This window comes from Peromyscus maniculatus, chromosome 23 (genome assembly GCF_049852395.1).
Source record: "Peromyscus maniculatus bairdii isolate BWxNUB_F1_BW_parent chromosome 23, HU_Pman_BW_mat_3.1, whole genome shotgun sequence".
Classification (NCBI taxonomy): domain Eukaryota; kingdom Metazoa; phylum Chordata; class Mammalia; order Rodentia; family Cricetidae; genus Peromyscus; species Peromyscus maniculatus.
Window position 1 is genome coordinate 7312777 of NC_134874.1, and position 21726 is coordinate 7334502.

The window sequence follows — 21726 nt, forward strand, 5'->3', positions numbered from 1 at the left end:
TAAGTGTTAGGAACCAAACTTGGGTCCTCCAGAAGAGCGGCAAATGCGAACAGTTGGACCCTCTCTCCGGGTGGCATTTGTATCATCTATTTATGTAGTCGCCACGTTAAGAATTGTGTAATCAGGGGCTGGTGAGATGGCTCAGTGTGTTCAGACTCTCGCCGTCACTTCTGATGAGCTGAGTTCAATCCCTGGGCCCCACACGGAAGAAGGAAGGACACTCGATTCACTCGTACGGATTGTCCTCTGACCTCCGCATGTGCATGGTGGCACGTGCGTGCACACACAAAATAAATTAATAAACATAATACAAAAATTTAGGAAAAAGAATTATAGAATCCAATCATTTTATGTTTTAAACTCCAAAATAAATAGCATTAAGGATATTTGGAAAAACCTCAGGGAGGCATTTTATTTCATAAGTTTATTTAAAAAATTGTATATAATACTTAAAAAAAAAAAACTTAGCCAGGCGGTGGTGGCACACGCCTTTAATCCCAGCACTCGGGAGGTAGAGGCAGGCGGATCTCTGTGAGTTCGAGGCCAGCCTGGGCTACAGAATGAGTTCCAGGATAGTCACAGCAACACAGAGAAACCCTGCCTTGTAAACACCTCCCCTCAAAAAATAAAAATAAATAAAAATGGATGGGTGGGTATTGAGGGTCCAGCTCAGCAGTAGAGAACGCACTCTGCATCCACGCCACCTTTACTTCCTTCCCACCCCAGGTTATGTATAACTCAGAGATAGATGTGAAAGCGCAGACATTGAATTTAGTGGAGCACTGCGCAGAGGATAAATTAAATAGCATAAAACTTTCGTAGGGTTCAGAAACTCGCAAATTATATTGGTGACATTAATAAACTAATGTGCTTCGAAAAAAATTATAGTCTAGGTTTATAGTCTGACAGTGTAACCTTTCACCATTGCCGTTTGGGTTTGGATAATTCCTTGTTGTGGGAGCTGGGCTGGGCATTATGGGATGTTTAACTAGTTCCTTGGTCTCTACTCACTAGATCCAAATACCACCCTCCGCTCAGTTATGACAACCCCATGTGTCTCCAGCACTTTCAGAGTACCCTGGGGTGGCGGGAGGAAAACCACCCTGGGTTAAGAATGTCTGTGGATGGCAAAGCATCGGAGAAATAATTAGAGTTGGCGATATGTGTCCGCAGTAAGAAAAGCCCGCGGGAAACAGGAGATTATGATTTATCATTGCTGCTCTGTAAATAAAGAGTGGTGAAGAATAAGGCCCCGCGCTGGGAATGGCGGCTGATGCTTTAATGCCAGCACCCGGGGAGCAGAAGCAGAAGGATCTCTGTGAGTTAGAGACCAGCCTGGTCTACAGAGTGAGTTCTAGACTAGCCAGGGCTACATAATGCGCTCTTGTCTTAAAAAAAAAAAAAAAAAGGAAATCCTCGACCCTGCAGCTGGAGTCGCTCTCTCTAGAGCTGTCTTCATTTTTAAGTTCAGCTTGTGGTGCTTCAGACGGCCTTCTTCAGCTCTGACTGCAGCAGCCTTCACCCCTGGCGGAGACGGTAGGAGTGCTCGGCTTTACGTGGATTCTGAGCCTAGAATCCACGTCCTTACACTGCAAGCCCTTTACCCTCCGGGCTGTCTCCCCCGCCCCTTTTACAGCGTCTTAAATGTAAAGGTCTTTTTTTTAATTGTAGAAGAGCAGCAATTTACAGTCCACATCAAGTGTGGATATAGGATTAGAGATTATTTTGCTTTGTTCTTTTGATTAATCGTGCGCCGGCAAGCTGAATGTGTGTGTGTCGAGTAGGGTGCTTTGTAGGCCTGACGTAGGTGCTACTTGTTTTCTCCACTATAACGATACTATAAAAATACAGTCTGTGGGCTGTGGGGATGGCTCACTGGGTACAGCGCCTGCCTGGTAAGCATGAGTCCTTGAGTTCAATCCCACGTGAGATCCCAGAGCTGGGGAGGCTGGGACAGATCACGCTCTGGGGTTGGTTGGTCAGCCAGCCGAGTTGAAGCGGTGAGCTCCGGGTTCCGTAAGAGACCTTCTCTCAAAAATCAAGGTGGAGGGCTGGCAAGACGCCCCAGCAGGGAAAGGTGTTTGCTGCCATTATCTGAGTTGTATCTCTAGGACCCACTTGGAGGAAGGGGGTACTGCAGGTTGCCCTATGACCTCCAGACCCTCGGTGCTGTGGTATGTTTGTGTGTGAGGGTGCACCCCCCCACACACATGAATATAACAAAAAGTAAGGTGGAAAGTGTTGGAGGACACATCCAAGTTGTCCTGTGGCCTCTGCTCACGTATGCACACACGTGCCCCAGTCCATATCTGCTGAACTTGCTGCCGGCTACCCCGAAGTCCACTGACCTCCTTCCCTTCCCTGGTATTTTGGATGTTTGTGAGTCTTACACGCGTTGAGTTTGTTCCGGCTCCTGCTGTCTTGATTTCCAGCTTCTTATTCAGAAGGTAGCGTTACTGTATTTTACCTTCATCAGCAGGACCATGTGCCTAGCGACCACAGGACCCTCCCTGTCACTCAGTCCCACTTCCCTTATTGGAGTCTCAGAGAAGGGCCAAGAGCGGACCGGCTCTTCTGGCCCTCAGGAAACTAGCTGTAAAGGGTTTGTAAATAGAGTAGAGCATGCGTACTAGTCACCTCCCGAGGAGCTGGAGACCCAGAGGCAAACATTCTTTTCAGATTTATGTAGGAGCAAAGATTTCTTCCATTCCTGTAATTTTCCGAGTCTCTCTCTTGTGTATTTATAGACAGACACATATAATATAGACATACAGAAGTCACTCCTGTGTCTCTGCCCTCCCCTCTCCCTCCACCCCCTCTGCCAGGCCCACACTCTGGTAATGTAGGTTTTCCCAGTCCTCAAGCCAGAGCTTAGAGAAATAAAAATATACGCCTACTTCTGCAGGTGTGTGTGTGTGTGTGTGTACGTGCTGTGAGGGAAAGTTGCTTAGTCTCACATCTCAGCCTTTTATGGTGGTGGTTTTAGAGGAAGAAGAGAATAGTTTCCCTCCCATATTTTGAATATTTATTTTAAAATTCTGTATATATGTGTGGGGGTGTGCATATGTGTGTGCAGTTCCTGCAGAGTCCAGAAGAGGGCACTGGATATCCTCCGGAATCCTGATGTGGGTGCTGGAAATCGGACTTGGATCCTCTGCAGGATCATCACGTGTTCACAGCCACAGAGCCCTCTCCCCACCTCCCTGTTTGTTTATTTATTTATTTTTGGTTTTTTTGAGACAGGGTTTCTCTGTGTTGCTGTGACTATCCTGGAACTCACTCTATAGCCCTGGCTGGCCTCGAACTCTGAGATCCACCTGCCTCTGCCTCCCGAGTACTGGGGTTAAAGGCGTGCGCCACCATCCTCAGGCCATTTTATTTTTAAAAGAAATTTAAACTGCTGGATTTTCAGTTGCTTTACTTCTCCCCCTCTTCCTTCATTTTCCTTCATTTTCCCTGCCTTCCTAAAATGTGGCAGACATTTCTGCCCAGCTCTTCTGTCTCCTGCCGCAGTGGTTTTAATTTCTCCGTTAGCTGTGTGAGAATTAAAACTAAAGGTGAGGAATGCCCGGACCCAGTCAGACAGCGCCCTTTGTGGGCCCATGGGTGCCTAGGTCACTTTGAATATCTCACCCAGGTTAGCTACTGAGTTTCTGTCAGAGGAGTGTGGGGAAGGCCTCATGATCACGTGGGAGAGCCCATGTGATGCTTGGGGGTCAGTGGCTAATGGAAACTTGGTAATCATTAAAAACCTTTGTTAACTGCTAATGAGCACAGTGGTTGAAGTTGCATGACGGACGAGCAGGTCGTTTCGCTTTTGTGGCTTGCTAATCGAGTTTAGATAGTTACTGGACATAAATAAGTATAATATGTACAAATGTTTATACATTTCCGTTATGAGATGAGCACAGTTGCAGGGTTATTATCTGACTCGTCTTGATCATTAGTTTAGAAATGAGGTATTGACGGTGTCTACCCTTGGATTTGGCCATCCTAATAAACCCGGCCCAGTCAGGTTTAGCTCACTGGACGTGAACAAGTGATCATGTCGTCCGCTGCAAACAAGGAGGGCAGAATAGTCTAGAACATACCGTGTGGCAGCAGAAGAGACCCTAACCACAGCAAATGACATCCCCCTAACAGCTGTGTGGTTCCTGTGCTTGCAAGAGAATTAGACATTACCTCAACAAGACCCAAACTGCTGACATCAAGGCCTTTGCCCGGCGTCAGCTACTCTTGGATTCGGGGTTAAGTCACACTGCGCCCCTGTGCAGACTCAGTGCCCCCTCTGTGCCTTCACTGTTCCCCCAGCACAGGCCTGCCTGTCGTTTCTCATGCGCTGTGACTGGGGAGCGTTCTCGAATGGGTTCTTGGAGAGCATCGCTGTTGCTCAGGGTCAGAAGTGCCGGCGTCACACTGTTTCCTGGGAGGCCAGGAAAACCTACGTGAGAGAGTGGGCCCGGGGGAAAGGGGTGGAGGGAGAGGGAACGGGAGATGGACAGGGGTGATTTCAGTATTCCTGTACTATACGTGTGTGTGTGTGTGTGTGTGTGTGTGTGTGTGTGTGTGTGTGTGTGTAAATACATAAGAGAAAGAATGTGGAAGTTAGAGGAATATTCTGATATTCCTGTTTTATATATACATGTGAGAAAGAGTGTGGGATAATCACAGGAATGTGTTATATGTTCACATGTATACACACATACAAAAGTAGAATAAAAACGAGGGGATGAGAGACTTGCAGGAAAATCTCACTTCTTGGGTAGGGGATAGACAAGCTTGATGTCACAGCTGAAAGAGCCTCATCTGACCCCATCACTGGGGAGGGAGGCTTTGTAGTGCCTGCTTCTAAACACCCCCCCCCTTCCTCTCAAGACTTTGAAATCAGTCAAAGCAAACTTGCCCTCCCTCTCCTCCCTGTCCTCATCCTCCTCTTCTTCAGCAGGCTTTACTATACAAGCCCTGGTTGGCCTAGACCAGAACTCTTAATCTACCACGCCTGGCCTAAATCCACTTTCTTACTTTTTTTTTTGAGACAGGGTTTCTCTGTGTAGCTGTGCACCTTTCCTGGATCTCGCTCTGTAGCCCAGGCTGGCCTCGAACTCGCAGAGATCCGCCTGGCTCTGCCTCCCGAGTGCTGGGATTAAAGGCGTGCGCCACCACCGCCCTGCCCGCTTTCTTAATATAGAGTCCATCTGTAAGGGAGTGTGGCCATGTCCCCTAGATCTTTGGGTTCTGTTGGGGGCACTTCTTAATCCTTTAAGGAGGAGTTGTTGGGGTTTTTTCGGCACAGTCTAACTGCTGACCAGGAGGGGGCCATAAGTGCTGTGGGGGACAGGCTTCGGTCACCACTGCTATCCGAAGTCAGGCCTCTCTGCTTTGATAACAGGTGTCCTCAGACCTTCACATTTCATGCTCAGTAAAACCTGAGAAACAGTTTTGAAGATCAAAGGGGTTGCCGACTTGCCGAATCCCCCAGTGAGGGTCAGGGGGTCTAATGCTTTGATCAGCATCATTTCAAGAAACAAAGGCCTTAAACACGAAAACGGGAATTCTCAGGACACAGAGGGAGAACGGTCCCTGTAATGGAATGTGCTTGGCTCTGTCGGAAGACTTCCTGCGGTGTCCTGGTCTGCCTTTGCCACGGGCAGAGCTCAGCTCGGGCGCGGAAGGATTGGCGAGACCTGGTTTCCGAACAGCGAGGGGGCCAGGGAGCCAGAGAGAAAGGTGAACTCATTAACATGCAGCCTGGGTGGGACTCACTCATCACGCTGTGCCCTGCTGGTGGGCCGAAGTAGGAAATGGATCCCAAGGCCATTTTCCATTTTTTTTTTCCTCAGACTTGAGATTTAGCCTGACTTCATGCTGTCTTTGCGTTGCCAGCTAGTCTCCAGTTTTTCATTAATAGATTGATCTTATATCATAGATTCATGTTTAGGCTTTTTCCTTCTTTTTCTTCCCCCTCCTCCTTCCTCCTCCTCCTTTTTCTTCTTCTTCTCTTTCTCTGTCTCTCTCTGTCTCCCTCTCTCTCTGTCTCCCTCTCTCTCTGTCTCCCTCTCCCTCCCTCCTCCATGTGTGGTTTATGTGAGTGTGCTCACATATGTGCGTGCATGGATGTGGGGAACAAAGGTCAACACAGGGTCTCTTCCTCTCCTGTTCTCCACTTTATATTTTGAAGCAGAGTCTCTCCCTGAACCTGGGGTTCACCAATTTGGGTAGCCTGGCCAGCAGAAAGCTCCTGGGGTCCCCTCATATGAGTCTTTCCAGTGCTGGAATTTGTAGGCGTACCCCTACATTCAGTTTTTGTATGTGGGTTTTGGGATTTGAACTGGGGTCTTCATGCTTGCACAACAGACACTTTACCAACTGAGTCATCTCCTCAGCCCAACGTTGCCATATAAAGAAGTTCTGTTGATTTGGGAATGTAGCTTGGGTGGAGATGGAATGCTGTTTATCTTTTATAAGGTCCTGGGTTTAGTCCCTTAGTATTGGCTAGAAAGTTCTGTTGTATCAGTAACTTGTACCAGGAAATCCATCTTCACTCAGTTGTATACTGAAACAGTATATGTCATCAGCAAACCCTATCTGATTGCCTTTGGGTTGTGTTATCCCCTTCCCCCCCTTTAAAAGTTAGTAAAGCACTGGCATTTCTTGATAGTGTAACACTTGATAGAGGTTTAAGGGCATGGGTGGATAGTAATCGTTGGCGAATCGGTTGGTGTCTGATGCTGGTGTTGGCACCTTCTGGTGGGTAATTGAGAGTGTGATATGTTCATTTCATTTACGGGTGTCTAGGTGGATGCCAAACTCCCCATTGGGACCCCAGACTACATGGCTCCCGAAGTGTTGACCATGATGAATGAGGACCGGAGAGGCACCTATGGCCCGGAGTGTGACTGGTGGTCCGTGGGAGTGGTCGCCTATGAGATGGTCTACGGGAGAACCCCATTCACCGAGGGAACCTCCGCCCGCACCTTCAACAACATCATGAACTTCCAGGTGAAGGCTCCTTAGAATCTGAAGCAGTGGTCCCGTGTCAAGCAGACAGCTTTGGTTTCTGCCGAAAGCGCCACTGAGCTCGCTCTTCACAGCAGCTCTCGGAATCGCAGCTGTCAGTCATCGTGAGGGCACTTCAGCGCTTTCCGTAGCTCTGAAAAGGAAAAATGGCTGCCATTTTAATTCCATCTTCTTATTGATTGTGAAATGCATCTTGAGTTCACTGTTGTTAAATGTGCATAAGTGTGAGTCTTGGAGTCAATGAGATAGCTTATTAGCTCCCTTCTTTTTCAAACAACCCTGGGAGGTAGATGTTACTGCCTCACACGCTGATGAAGAAACCAGACGGGAAGAAACCAGGCTGAGTGAACTGCCTGAAACATCACAGGCTGTTTGGCTCTGAGGCCATGATTCTCAAGTGGGGAAGAAGTGAGCAGATCAGTTAGAATTGAAGTAATGTATGTATGTGTACACACACAAATATGCATAAAGTAGAATTAAAACCACTTTCTAATAAGTACACTTGCACTCCATTAAGCCCATTTCTAAAGAACATGATGAACCCATTTTTTTTAGTTTCGGCTTAAGGGAGAAAAGAGGCCTCATTCCCTTGGATTTTATATCTCATCCAATTTTCATTTTCCTGGAATGGTTGATGCATATATATTTTTTTAATGTACAAACACTATTACTGAGGCTTCTCTTGAGTTGAAATTTCCCTCTAGAGCTAATTTTCATCCTCCATTTCAGTCTGATCATGCAGTAATTGAGGCTTAGCCGAACTGTACTAGGTACTGTTGGGTACCAGGTCAGCAGTGATGAGCCAGGGGACCATCTCCACCATCTCTCCCATCATCCCGCAGAAACCGTAGCACATCATGTCCGTACAAAAGGGGAACACACGCTGGGCGGCTGGAGGCAGGTGCATCCTTGGCTATATTTTGAGTTCCAGGCCAGCCTGGGTTATATGATAACTCTGTTTCAAAAAACCAAAAGTAGGCAAGGAAAGGTGGCGTATAGAGGGTGTATGTGGGAGGGAACGCCAGACAGGAAAGCAGCCGGCGAGAGCTGGGGGCTGGCGCTGGTGGACGGAGTTCTAGGCCGAGAGAACAGCATGAGATGAACAGGGAGCCTGAAATAACTCTTCACTGTTGGACAACAGAGAGAGAGAGAGATGGGGGTGTGTGAGATTAGATGGGAGAAGGAAGCACAGGTCAAGCCACGAAGGCCATTGAACCCCAACAAAGGAACTAGGGCCTATTGATGTGTGCAGACCACTTATTTCAGGAACATGCCTTTGGTCTAAAGTTATGAGGGCACCAAACTTTATTTTTTAAAAAAAAAGAATGAAAAGAAGTTATATGTATGAGAAATTCTCTCTTCACTTCAGGGCCATACACTGAATCACTGCTAAGGAAATAATTTAAGAAAAATTTTTTTTTTGTTTTTTGTTTTTTTGAATAGCGGTTTTTGAAGTTTCCGGATGACCCCAAAGTTAGCAGTGAGTTCCTTGATCTGATTCAGAGTTTGCTGTGTGGCCAGAAAGAGAGACTGAAGTTTGAGGGTCTGTGCTGCCACCCCTTCTTTGCCAGGACCGACTGGAATAACATTCGTGACTGTAAGTAGAGCGTGCTCCTTCTTCGGCTTGGGTTTGGGATTGAGAAGGCAGTCTGGACTTGACATAAAGGCTCTCGTTATTTACAGCCGCAGAAAGAGCTAAGGATGCAGCTGTCTTTGAGTAATCACTATCTGCAGAGAAGTGGGTCACTTGCCAAGCTCTGTCTGTCTGTGGCCTTCAGAAAATGTCTAGGAGTGAGTTCGAGGTACAGATGGTGGCGTTCAAAGGTGGTGCCTCGGTGTGACAGTTTCTTCCAAGAGGAAACACAGACGCAGTTATTTCATCCTCAGTAGAGAAAAAGACGCGGAGATCGGGCACTGGGGCTCTGTGGAGGGCCAAGCCTGGGCTGGAACCATAAGCAGCTGGCTGTGTTCATATGTCTCCCACTGTGTGGGCCTCTTTGCTCCCAAGCACGGAAGGTCTGTAGTGCATACATCCCGGGCCCCATTCACACCTCACTGTGTATGTAATCAGATAATCAGAGTATAAACTGAATCACTTCCTTAAAGGACAAGAATCCGATTTATCAACAACACCAAGAAACATGTTTATTTATCTATGCATTTTTATGAATTGGTGATTTTGTTTTGAAGACTTGAAAACATTGTTGTTTTTTTTTTTTTGGTCTGTTGCTGATTGAAGGTCACCCCATGACCTGGCCCAGTGATCAGCATAGATTAGAATGGCGGTGTTGGGTGTGTTTATTTTTGGTGCTGATGGGAGACAGGGAACTGGAAGCTGTTTTTAGGCTTCAACTCTGAGCTTCTAATTGGAGCTGTGCTGATTACAGGTTGAACGTCCCTAATCAAAAAAACACCAAAAAACCAAAAAACCCCACAAAACAAAACCAAAACCCGAAATACTCCAAAATCTGAAACTTTTTGAGCACCAATCTGATATCCCAAATGGAAATTCCATGTGCACCCTCATGAGGGGTTGCATTAAATATATAAAATTACCTTCTGGCTATGTGTGTAGGACATAAGGGAAATCTATGCTTAGTTATGGGTCCCAACTTCATGGTATTTCATTCAGCCTACATCTAAATATTCTAAACTCAGAGAAATCTGTCCCTGTTTAGGACAAAGGACTGTGTAAGCTCTTGTACCTTCAGTTGAGAAGAGTAGCTGGTGTGTGGGCTTTTTCCCATTGCTGTGATAAAATTCTCTGACCGAAGCAACTTCAAGGAGCAGGAGTTTATTCTGCTCACAGTTGGAGGGTCCAGACCAGCATGGCCTCTAAATCAAAGAGGCAAGAGCTTGAAGCAGCTGGTCATTTCATAGTCACGTGGTGCATGCTGCTGCCCAGCTCAGCTCCTCTCTTTACTCCTACGATCCAGGCTCCTCCCCAGGGAATGGTGCTGCCCACAGTGGGCAGGTCCTAACACTTCGGTTAACACAAACTAGGCAGTCTCCCCCAGGTGTGCCCAGGGTCCCACTCTTCAGAGAGTCTAGATTCTGTCAAGTTGACTCTTAACACTGACTGTCACTGTTGGGATCCAGTCTTTTGAGTCAAAAGCCATGTTGATTGTTTCTCTAACACCTGCTGAGGTATTTCAGTAGACCGTATTTCTTCAAGACAGGGTTTCTCTGTGTAGCTCTGACTGTCCTGGAGCTCACTCTGTAGACCAGGCTGGCCTTGAATTTACAGAGATCCACCTGGCTCTGCCTCCTGAGTGCTGGGACTAAAGGTGTGCGCCACCATCGCCCGGCCTAGAATACTTTCTTTCTTTCTTTTGTTTTTTTTTTTTTTTTTTTGAGACAGGGTTTCTCTGTGTAGCCCTGCCTGTCCTAAAGGGTGTTCTGTAGACCAGGCTGGCCTCGAACTCAGCGTGTGCCACCACACCTGGCGGTAGACTGTATCTCTGGAAATCCTTTTGACGGCTTTTCTTCCGAGTGTTAGCCTTTACTGTGATAAGATAGCCAAGGAAAATCAACCTAAGGTGGGAAAGAGTTGATCAGGGCTAATGGTCTTCAGAGGTTTCAACCCGTGGTCTCCGCTCTGACGCTTCGGGCCTGTGGTGGCACAATGCACTGCTGTTGGAGGTACACACATGCACAGTGAGGCCTATTCTCCTCCCGATGGGTGGGAAGGACCCGTGACTCAACATCCCCTTTAGGGTCGTGTGACACTAGGCCCTACCTGCAAAGGTGCCACCACCTCCCAGGAGCGCCACAGTGTGACGACCAAGCTTTCAGCACATGGCCTTTCAAAAGAGACGGCCCAACCATAGCGTTCTGGTAGTCACACTGGTTTGTTTTTCTTAGTATTCCGCCGATTCCCTCCAAATTTCCAAAGGTGAGACTTTTTAATCAGTAATATATTTTCATTCTTTCCATTAGCGCTTTTAGAAAGATTTGATAGAGTATCCTTTAGATGCTATTCAGGCACTTAATCTTTTCTTGTCTTGCCTTTTTATCTCATCTTCTTGAACAAGCAATTAATGTTTTTATGCATGAGCTTGCTAATTATGCCTAACAACACATTTCCACCGAGGTAAGTCGGTGAATGGCGGTTAATTATCTGAGTAACTTTATTTTGTGTTTTGGTAGGGGCTTGATGTTGTTTTTGCTATGAGAGTTTGCCCTTCCTTGCTGCGGGGGTGGGGTTGGGGGGGGTGGTTCCCGGGACAACCCCCCTCCCTCTTGGATACCCACATCCGAGGCTGCCCAGGTTCATCTTTATATAAATTGACACACCACCTGCATATACGGGTGTAACACCCTCCCGTGTCTTCTTCACGTCACGCCTGGGTGAACTCTGACCCTGATAGGAGACGCCGTGAATCGGTGCTGTGCTGTTTTGTTCAGGGAATCAGTGACCAGCAGCCTGCTGCTCTCCCAGGGGACCAGAGTTTCATATCCCCCCCCTCCCCCCACCATGCAGAAGGTCACAACCACCAGGGGAGCCCATGGCCTCTCTAGTGTCTGTGGCCACCTGCACATACATGCTCACCTGTGTGCGTGCACACATATGCGCATGATTTTTATTGACTGCCCGCTCCCGGTCTAGTTAATGGCTCCAAAGACCCAGCAAAATAAGTTTGTTTAAATAAAGAAATTCTTTTCATTTCAATCAACCTGTGTTTTGTACTATCAGACTTCCAGAAAAATTGCCGAGTTGATGCCCTGTCTCTGGACCTTTCACTTCCTAGTCCCTTATGTTGGATAGCTCTTACAGAACAATGTCTCACTTGTCAAAGCCCAGACTAAATTTTTCTGATGATATTATTACTTAAACTTGAGACTTTCAACAGGTTTCACCAGTTTTACCAGCTCGGGTCCCTCTTCTGTTATGGCCCATACACAGGAAGGTGTTTGTTTGGATGTTGCTAGGCTCAGTCAGGTTAGGTAGCTCAGCTGGGGCTGGACTCCTCATTCTCTCTGAGGATTGGTAGTGCCTGGTGGGTCCTGACCATGCGGAGAGGCATGGTCTTTACCCGGCGTCTGCTAGCAGGTTTCTGTCTTTTGTGTGTGTGTGTGTGTTTGCAATCAGCTCAGGGCCTTGTGAATCAGAACGTTGCTCTACTCCAAGTGATTTGAGCTGTTTTCTAACATAAATTACGTCCTTGTCCAATTCCGTTTCTCACAAACACACATGGAGTGACTCTCCTCAGGCCAGAACCCTTGTAGTCATCAAAGTTTCCCGAGCTCACGGTCACCACTTCAATGCCTTATGATCCCGGCTATTGAGTGTTTCCGCTTCCCGCAACATGATATTGTCCCTTGATGAAAGCGACATTAGCCTCTCTGCCGTTTCACCCCTTCTTCGTTTTCTTGTTGTAGCCAGTGAAAGAAAGTACTGCTTAACACAGCAGGTAATAATCGTCGAAAGCGCATTATCTCGAGAGGTGGTCCTGGCGGGATGCAGAAATGCCGTTTCCGAAGGGTCCAGGCAGCTTGATGAGTGACAGGACAGGAAGTTCAGTGAGGGAGGCCAGGCGGAGCATCCTTGCCCTCCTAGGCCCTGCCCCTTGGAGTTGTTGTGGGCAAGAGCATGTGACCTGGGGATCTGACCCGTTTCAGGGGGTTTTATTCTCCCAGCCAATGGAGGACTCTGTACGGCGCTGTGCTGTTGGGTGTCCAGGCACCCATCACTCTATGTCTCCTTCCCACCCCTCTGCAAGGTTGTGTTTCCTGATGCTGCAGTTTTTTGTCATTATTCCAGGGCTGCGCTCCAGGGGCTCCTGAACCCTAACAGCTGCCCTGGGCAGTTCAGTTCCTGTGTTTCAGATTCCGGTCTTAACCCAGCTTGACTTTTCTCTCCTCCTGGGAGCCAGTCAGCGCTCTCCACCCTCATACTGTTGGCGTTCCTTGGCATCTCTCTGGTCCTGTCAGCGGGAAGGTTTTGCTGTCTGGCGCTCTCCCAGAGCCACATCTTTTAAAATCTTTCCCCCCAACGGAACTGGCATACTTAACACCTTTCGCCCAGGGCTTTGTGTCTCAAGGATGGCGTCAGTGCGAGAGGTGACCGTGAAGTCTCTCCTTGAGTGTTTCTGGCTCATGTCCTGGAGAACCAGCGTTGGTTATCACTCCTGACACGGGCCTTTCCTCTTGGGTCTTCCACTGTTTTCAACACGAGGCAGTTCTCGCCAAGTTCTTCCTGTCTTCCAGGTCTGTAGCGTTTGTTAGCGGAGAGTACATTTTGTTTTGCTCCAGCAGGGACTCGGTGGCGAGCCCATGCTGATGGCACGCCATTGAGATCATCTTCCCTTTCCAAATAGATGTCCCTTTCCCTGTTCTGCCTGGCCCTGGGCAGTCGGTAGTTAGACTGCAAACATTTAGTCACGTGACTGTAAACCCGTGGGAGGGGTGGGGACATCTGGTTGAAGAGGAGGGATTCCGTGCTTACCCATCGCTGAATGACAGTGTTGGAAGATCCTGTGTATAAAGTAAATAGTACCGTGTAGCTTCCTCTTTTAAAAATTGCAGTCCTTTAGCAGCGTAGGCTACGTTTATTCTATCCCAGTTCAAGAAATTCTAATGTATGACATGGTATTGTTTTAAAACCCGTGGGTTTTAGATCCATCTTACAGATGTGGATGATACGGTAACTTACTCAAGATCAGCGAATGGGTGTGGATTTGTGTCAAAATCCACGTGATTCAAAACCCGTGCTCTTTCCGAAATGAGCAATTTCGGTAAGCGGTGATGGTAGTGGTAGTGATGCCGGTGAATGACAGCCCATGCCGCACTGGAGTGAGCCGGTTAGCCTCTGGGCCTGTTTGAGAATGTTTGGAGTTGAAGTAACTTTGGAAGTGGCAAGATTCAGTCGGGCATCTGAGCGTCTGCAGTGTGCAAGGTGCTGTGTCAGGTCCTCGGCCCTGCATGAAGCACATCTGAATGTGGTCCTCCTGCCTACACGGAGCTTCAAGTCCTGGATAAGCTTGAATAGAGCTGTGGTCCTGAACAGTTGTTAGGACTGTAAGGTTTCATGTGCTGTCGGTTCCCCCACCGGGTTCCTGAATCCCGTATGCCTGACCTTAAACAAAACACAGACCCGGAGACCCTTCTCTACTTAGAGCATCCGCCCGCCACCTTGTGATCCCTCATGTCTCAGAGCCAACCTGGGCAAGGCCATTGGATCGATGGCTTGCTTTTACCGTTAGGATTTGTAGCCTCAGGTGCATGGTGAAGAAAGGACATTATGTTTTTTAGAGCAGGCTCTCCCAACGTTGGCCCTGCTGACATTCGGGGCCAGATGATTTTTTTTTTGTTGTGGGTCTGCTGTGTGAATTACAGTGTGCCTCTCATCATCCCTGGCCTCTACCCACACCGTCATTTAGCATCCCATTCTGCAGTTGTGAGACTCAAAAAACGTCTCCATACATTGCTCACGGTCCCTTGAGGCGGGGACTCAAGGGAGACAGTTGCCCCAGTTGGGAATTTTCAGGAGGAAGAACGACATTCCAGTAACGTTAATCCCTCAAGACGGCTCTTGCTAATAAGTTCAGAACTGTTGTGGAGGTTCAGTGGGACTTTTCTGCTCGTGTTGTGGTCCATGGACCAATAACATTGTCATCGCCTGGGAGCTTGTTAGAGACGCGGAGCCTCGGTCCTAAGTCGGAAGCTGCTTTTTAATAAGATCCCTCGGTGATCCCCGTGCATATTAGTGTACGAAGCTACCGAGGAGGAGAAAAATCAGATGTGTCAGGCCTAGCATTTCTTGCTCATCTTTGTGGGTCTTCCTCATTTTGACTTCTAGGCTCAGGATGAGGGGAGGCTGCTCTCTGGTTAGGGACTCCCATGGTGGATGTAACCGTTTAGAATGGTTGGCTTAATTTTTAAAAATTACATTTATTTATTTACGTGAGTATGTGTGTGGGGTCAGAGGACACCTGGTGGGAATCGGTTTCTTCCTTTCACCTTGTGGGTCCTGGGACTCGAACTCAGGTTCCCAGACTTGGCAGCAGGCACCTTTACCTGATGAGCCATCTCCATGGCCCAGAACTGTTGGATTTTATGCTATACCTTTGTTTTGTTGTTGTTTCGAAACAGGGTTTGGTCCGCCTGCCTCTGCCTCCCGAGTGCTGGCATTAAAGGTGTGCACCACCACTGCCCGGCTTTGCTATACCTTTGAGGAGTGAATTTAAAGCTTTTCTTTCAGGTAGACTTCACATCCCTCAAGATGATGGTGTACCTCTTCTTCGTCTGATAGCAAAAGGGAATTTGCGTATCTCTCCCGTTTACTCTTTGTTTTTTGTTTTTTTGTTTTTCGAGACAGGGTTTCTCTATGTAGCTTTGTGCCTTTCCTGGAACTCACTTGGTAGCCCAGGCTAGCCTCGAACTCACAGAGATCCGCCTGGCTCTGCCTCCCAAGTGCTGGGATTAAAGGCGTGCGCCACCACCGCCCGGCCCTCTCCCGTTTACTCTTGTCTAGATCCCTATTGATGGAGGATGCATTAAGTGCCCTTCATTATTACTTCTTAGGCAAGTTATTGGAAGGCTAAGCACCCACCATGTGCCAAGGCTCTGCAAAGCACACTGTGCACCTTACTGCCTCTTTTGTTCTTCTCCATTCATGCCTAGAATGAATCCCACAATACACACGACGACGACGACACTGGGGCTTGAAGACATGAGCCCTTGGTGTCGGTCACGGATCGTGTAGTTGTCTGTGGTAGGTGTGGAATTCAGGTCCTTCCATCTCTAGCCATTTTATTTTGCTTTTATGTTGTTTGTGAAGGCTGCTTATTGTTGTTGTTGTTTTAAAGATAGAATCTTACTATGTGGCCTGTGATGTCCTCAGATTTATGATCCTCCTGCCTCAGCCTCCCAAGTGCTAGGAATTTCAGTAGATACCACCAGTCTACCTCAAATACCACTAAATAAAATGTACCTCTTTAGCTTTTGTTTATTTTGAGAATGCTGGAGTGGTGGAAGTTTTGAGCGATACCAGGGGCTGGAAATAGAGCTAAGCACTTAGGAGCACTTGTTGCTCTTGCAGAGAAGCTGGGTTCGGTTCCCAGTGCCCTATGGTAGCTCAGAATGGTCTCTAACTCAACTCTAGTTCCAGGAGAGCTGACATCCTCTTCCTACCTCCTTGGACACCAGGCACACATGTGATGCACATACATTATGCAGACAAAACCCTCATACACATAAAAATAAATCTAAAAAAAAAATAAATCTCAAAAAACTAATTGATACAGACAGTTGTAGGGTCAGTAATATCTCCCATCTCATGTCCAGTCTCTGTAGCTGGAGTTTTCCTGCCTTGCCCACAGTCAGGACAAATCTCTGTCACCCGCCAGTCCCACAGCCGCTCAGACCCAACCAAGTAAACACAGAGACTTATATTGCTTACAAACTGTATGGCCGTGGCAGACTTCTTGCTAACTGTTCTTATAGCTTAAATTAATCCATATCCATAAATCTATACCTTGCCACATGGCTTGTGGCTTACTGGCATCTTCACATACTGCTGGTCATGGCGGCAGCTGGCAGTGACTCCCTCTGCCTTCCTGTTCTCTCAATTCTCCTCTCTGTTAGTCCCGCCTACACTTCCTGCCTGGCCACTGGCCAATCAGTGTTTCATTTATTGACCAATCAGAGCAATTTGACATACAGACCATCCCACAGCAAGTCTCTCCTTTTATGAGTTTCTTGTGTAACTTTCTGGAGAATTCTATGGTGATATAAATTATCATCGCCTCCTGTACTCTAGATGGCATCTTTGTTCTGCTTCTTAAAAATATAGGTGTTCAGCTGGGCAGTGGTGACGCACACCTTGAATCCCAGCACTCTGGAGGCAAAAGTAGAAGGATCTCTGAGTTCGAGGCCAGCCTGGTCTACAGAGTGAGTTCCAGGATAGCCAGGGCCACACAGTGAAACCCTGTCTCAAACAAAACAAAACAAAACAAAACCAGCCAACCAGACAAACAAAAATTTAGACGTTCTTATTGGCAGGGTGTTTTCGTGTATCACTGGAAAAGAATGAAGCCAAGGCTTTATAAGACTACTGCTCTGAAGTCAATTTCTTGTGGACAGCTCTTGTCTTAATCTCGAATAAAATTCCCTTATAGTTTTGGGGCTGGAGAGATGGCTCAGTGGTTAAGCGCACTGGCTGCTCTTCCAGAGGACCCAGGTTCAAGTCCTAGCACCCACACGGCAGCTCACAACTGTCTGTAACTCCAGTTCCAGGGGGTCAGACACCTTCACACAGACACACATTCAGGCAAAACACCAATGTATGTAAAATTAAAAATAAATAAAAATTTAAAAAATTCCCTTATAGTCTTACCACTTGTCTTCCATTTCTGTACTTCAGCATTTTGCCTGTAGGATAGCATTATCTCTACGGGACATGTGACGTGATTGCTCACATGCTTCCAACCTCTTTAAAAGCTGCCAGATTCAAAGTTGCCGTTGCCTGAGCCAGGTATCTGGCAGGGTTTTGTTTTGATAACCATTTGGAGGAGGACAGAGGTGAGCTTCTTTGTTAGGCTTGGTTGACGCTGAAATGTGTCCCTCTGCCAGTCTCCTGGTCTCTGTAGGGACAGGAGGAAGGAAGGAAGAGGAATGGAGGCCCCTTGGGTGTCAGCAGTGGGAGGGGGAGCCGAGGGAGACAGTGGGCTGCCATCGAGCAGTGCAGGAACCAGCCGGCCAGAACATGGAGAAGGAATGATGAAGAGAGGCAGACTAGCCTCTTAGGGAATATTCGGGAATATTTATGCATCTCTTGGGGGCTGTTCTGTTTTTAGAGGGTAAGTGATTAAGGGGAAGAATAGGCTAAAGGGAGCTAAATGCTTATGAATTAGGATTATAGGCCTTTTCTCCTCTAGCGTGAGTTTGGAGGCCACAGCCAGAGATATTGAAAGTATATCTCCTACGTTATAAATGGAGGTAACTTATTCTAGAGACAACTGCAATATTAAGATGGAGTGGGTGTAGGGCATCTGAGTGAAGGGTGTATCCGGTTCAGGAAATAAAATACTGGTTCAGAGCAAAACAAGGGATTTCCTAGTATGTTGCTGAGGATGATCACCTAGCTTCCTGGTGGCCTAAGTAGGAGTCAGTAGGAGTCCTGCTTCATGAGGAGTACGAGTCTAGAGTGGTTTGTTCTTCAACAACGTGGTTTTCCAAATATTGACCTTTGGAGAATTTCCACACTGGATGTTCCATAAATAAAGCTTCCTGTGATATGATGGACCATATCCCTTCAAAGTGTGCCCCTCCATGAGTCTCCGTTTTCTTATGCCTCTTTGTGGTACAGTGCCAGGTTTCAACTGGATAAATGAGGTAGGATAATGCCTTTCCATGGAGGAGATGGGAGATGGGAATAGGTTTGTTAGGGAACAGAGAAATTAGAGTCCCCCCACCATTCAGCTCCTGCTCGCTGAAAGCCCTTTCACAGAAAAGCAAGCATGGAGATGATTTGGCCCACGATTCAAAATGATATTAAACATCTGGGACTCTGTTCAGCAGCCAGCTTTCCAATCAATTCTGTGAAGTGTGTTGATTGCATTTACGCTCATTTTCTGAGGGTGAAGGTTGGATGGGACTAAAGGGGACCGTTGGCGGGAGTCACATGAGATGACAGCGTGAGGACACAGTGGGAGGCACAGGTGTCCATGACTGAGGGTTGGGGACAGTTTCCAGTGCATAAATGTGGCTAGCTCTACGCACCCCGGGAGTGGATGCTCAACTGTAGCGCCCATGGTTTGGGACATATGCAAAGGACTGACCCCCGAGATGTTAATGTTCAGTGACCTTTGATGCTGACAAATTTGCCCATCCCACAGAAGAATAGTAAACCTTGCTTCATAGGTGGGTTGGCCTTGCCGAAGAGGCCTCTGGGAGCAAGGACAAGAGTGGCCAGTTGGCTGAGTGCCTGCCAAGTCTGGATGCAGGCATGGAGAAGAGGGCCTGCTGAGCCGGGATCTTAGGAGGCACACAGTTCTGCCTCCTAGTAAAACAGTGACCCCTCTGCTCTGGGGAATGCAGTGAGCTCTTCCCTCGGTGACCTCCTACCTCGTGGTGACCTCCTCCCTCGGTGACCTCCTACCTCGTGGTGACCTCCTCCCTCGTGGAAGGTGTGAGGGGGAAAGAGACTGGGTGTGCTTGTCTAATATTTCTGCCTTGCAGGAAGAAATGAATGGGGTAGTCACTCCCTAGCCAGGACAGGATAAAGAATAAAAGATCTCCCAGCAGTTGGACACAGCTTTGTTGAGGAATAACAGGCGTACAAAGTCTACAAAATGTACACAGCTTTACAGTTTAAAACTTGGATATGTGTATAGACCTGTGAAGTCACCACCAGGCTTAAGCAAAACAAACATGTCCCAAAACTTGATGTGCCCCATGACTCTCCCTGCCATCCTCCCCCATCCCTTCCTCTGTTTCTAGAAACCGCAGAACTAGTTCCAAGCATGGGTAGTTTCGTTGTGTTTTCTAGAGTTCTGTGAACTGAATCGTGCAGCGTGTGCTGTCAGCCGTCCCGTGTCACCGTTCTCAAGTGCCTCCATGCTGATGCATGGGTCATAGTTCGTCCCTGGGGTGGGGGGGTCTGCTGGTTATCTCACCACCTACTAGTGAACGTTTGGGCTGTCTCCCATTTTTTGGCCACTTGAAATAAGATTGCTCTTATCACGTGGGCACCCGTCTACAGACGCATGCATTCATTTCTCTGGACTAGAGCAGGGATGGAACGGCCAGACCACATGGCAGGCATGTTTAACTTTCAGAGAGGCCACCGACTTTTCCCACAGTGGTTGTTCCATCTTACATCCTCAGCAGCAGGGTCTGTGAGGCTCCCTATTATGCCAGACAGTTGGACCCAGAGTCGTTGGGGTCGTGGGATATAGTTAGCCGTGGAGATAGGCTTACGTCGTCTGCCCCACACCCCTGGTTTAAAAAGTTTTAGAGGTCTGGGGAGTCGGCTCAGCTGGAAGAGTGTTTTCTGTGCAAGCAGGAGGGACCCGAGTTTGCGTCCCAGCTGGATGTCAAAAGTCAGGCTTGGCAATGCTGCTGTAACCCAGTGCTGGGGAGGTGGGGACACGAGGGTCCCTGGGATGTGCTGGCCAAGTAGTCTAGCCAAACTGGTAAGTTCCAGGGTTAGTGACAGACTGTTTATCAAGGAAGACATGTGGCATTGACCTTTGGCCCTACGCTTGCATGCATGTGCACACACACACACCCCTGTACCCACAATTACATATACCCACATACAAAACACACACACACACACACACACACACACACACACACACACACACACACACACACACGAGAACTCCTGAACATTCATATGTATATATATTCATGACATTGACTTGGCAAAGAAGCTGTGTCATTGTCCTTTAGATATGCCCACATTCTGGATTGGTCTCCCTCACCCCAGGAAGGGGTAGAGAGGCTCGGTACTTACTCTTCTGGCTCCTGTAAACTGAAACATTAACTCCACTGGCCTAGCCTGGAACAGTCAAAAAGACTGCAATGTCTTGAAACACACCAAACACATTAAAAAAAAAAAAATGAGTGCATAATGATGCGCAGAAGGAATCTCGCTGGTCACTCTTCGAGGTTGCCAAGACCCCAATTTCACTGCTCTGATGTAAATACAGAAAGCCAAGTGTCCATCCCATCTTCCCAGTTGATCGTGTGACAGAGCAGCCGAACTGTTGATGTGCTAATCCATGTGGGCTGAAGGGGGGTGTCTGAAAGCCTCCTCTTGGCAGCCACTTCTGAAGTAACGGCTCAGAGATAATGATCGCCGTGGCTGCTGAACCCATTAGGTGAAGGATTGGAGAGAACATTCTGGTGGGGGGAATCAGGGTGGTATCATCAACTAATGGATCGATTTTCACATCACAAAAATCGAGGTCAGGTGCTCTGTCCTCCCTAATGTCATATGATAGCAAGGTGACAATCCCGGGTGATGCTCACAGAAAAAAAAAAAATTGCATGTGAATATTCAGAAGGCCCTGGGATTATCTACCAGACACGTTACATGATGCTCCAAGGAAACCGCCAGCCAAGTCCAGATGTGAGAAATTCTGCACGGTTCCTTAAACAAATAAATGGCTTTCCTTCCTTCCTTCCTTCCTTCCTTCCTTCCTTCCTTCCTTCCTTCCTTCCTTCCTTCCTTCCTTCCTTCCTTCCTTCCTTCCTTCCTTCCTTCCTTCCTTCCTTCCTTCCTTCTTTTCTCAAGGAAGAAGAGTGTTCAGGTTAAAAGAGACATCAGCTTGCTGGTTCATGACTTAAAGAGGCATCTTTTGGAACATGGGGGAAAAATTGAGCAAAGACATGGGTGTGAAGCGGACAGCTGTCCCAGTGGGTGTGAAGCGGACAGCTGTCCCAGTGGGTGTGAAGCGGACAGCTGTCCCAGTGGGTGTGAAGCGGACAGCTGTCCCAGTGGGTGTGAAGTGGACAGCTGTCCCAGTGGGTGTGAAGCGGACAGCTGTCCCAGTGGGTGTGAAGTGGACAGCTGTCTCAGTGGGTGTGAAGTGGACAGCTGTCTCAGTGGGTGTGAAGTGGACAGCTGTCCCAGTGGGTGGAAGTGGACAGCTGTCTCAGTGGGTGTGAAGTGGACAGCTGTCTCAGTGGGTGTGGTGCTGGACCTGTGGTTATGCATCTTTTGTCTTTTGTCTTTAAGCTTTTTATTACATTTGC

At 47.8% G+C, this 21726-nt stretch overlaps 1 protein-coding gene across 15 annotated transcripts in view; it reads left to right on the forward strand.

Annotated features, from left to right (window-relative positions):
* Cit (citron rho-interacting serine/threonine kinase) overlaps nucleotides 1-21726 on the forward strand; it is a 185429-nt gene that overhangs the window by 43991 nt on the left and 119712 nt on the right. For all 15 annotated transcript variants that reach the window (XM_076560160.1, XM_042268508.2, XM_015997517.3 and 12 more), the window contains exons 8-9: nucleotides 6796-6999; nucleotides 8461-8614. In XM_076560160.1, coding sequence (XP_076416275.1) covers nucleotides 6796-6999; nucleotides 8461-8614 — 358 coding nt within the window. The remainder of the gene's footprint in view (nucleotides 1-6795; nucleotides 7000-8460; nucleotides 8615-21726) is intronic.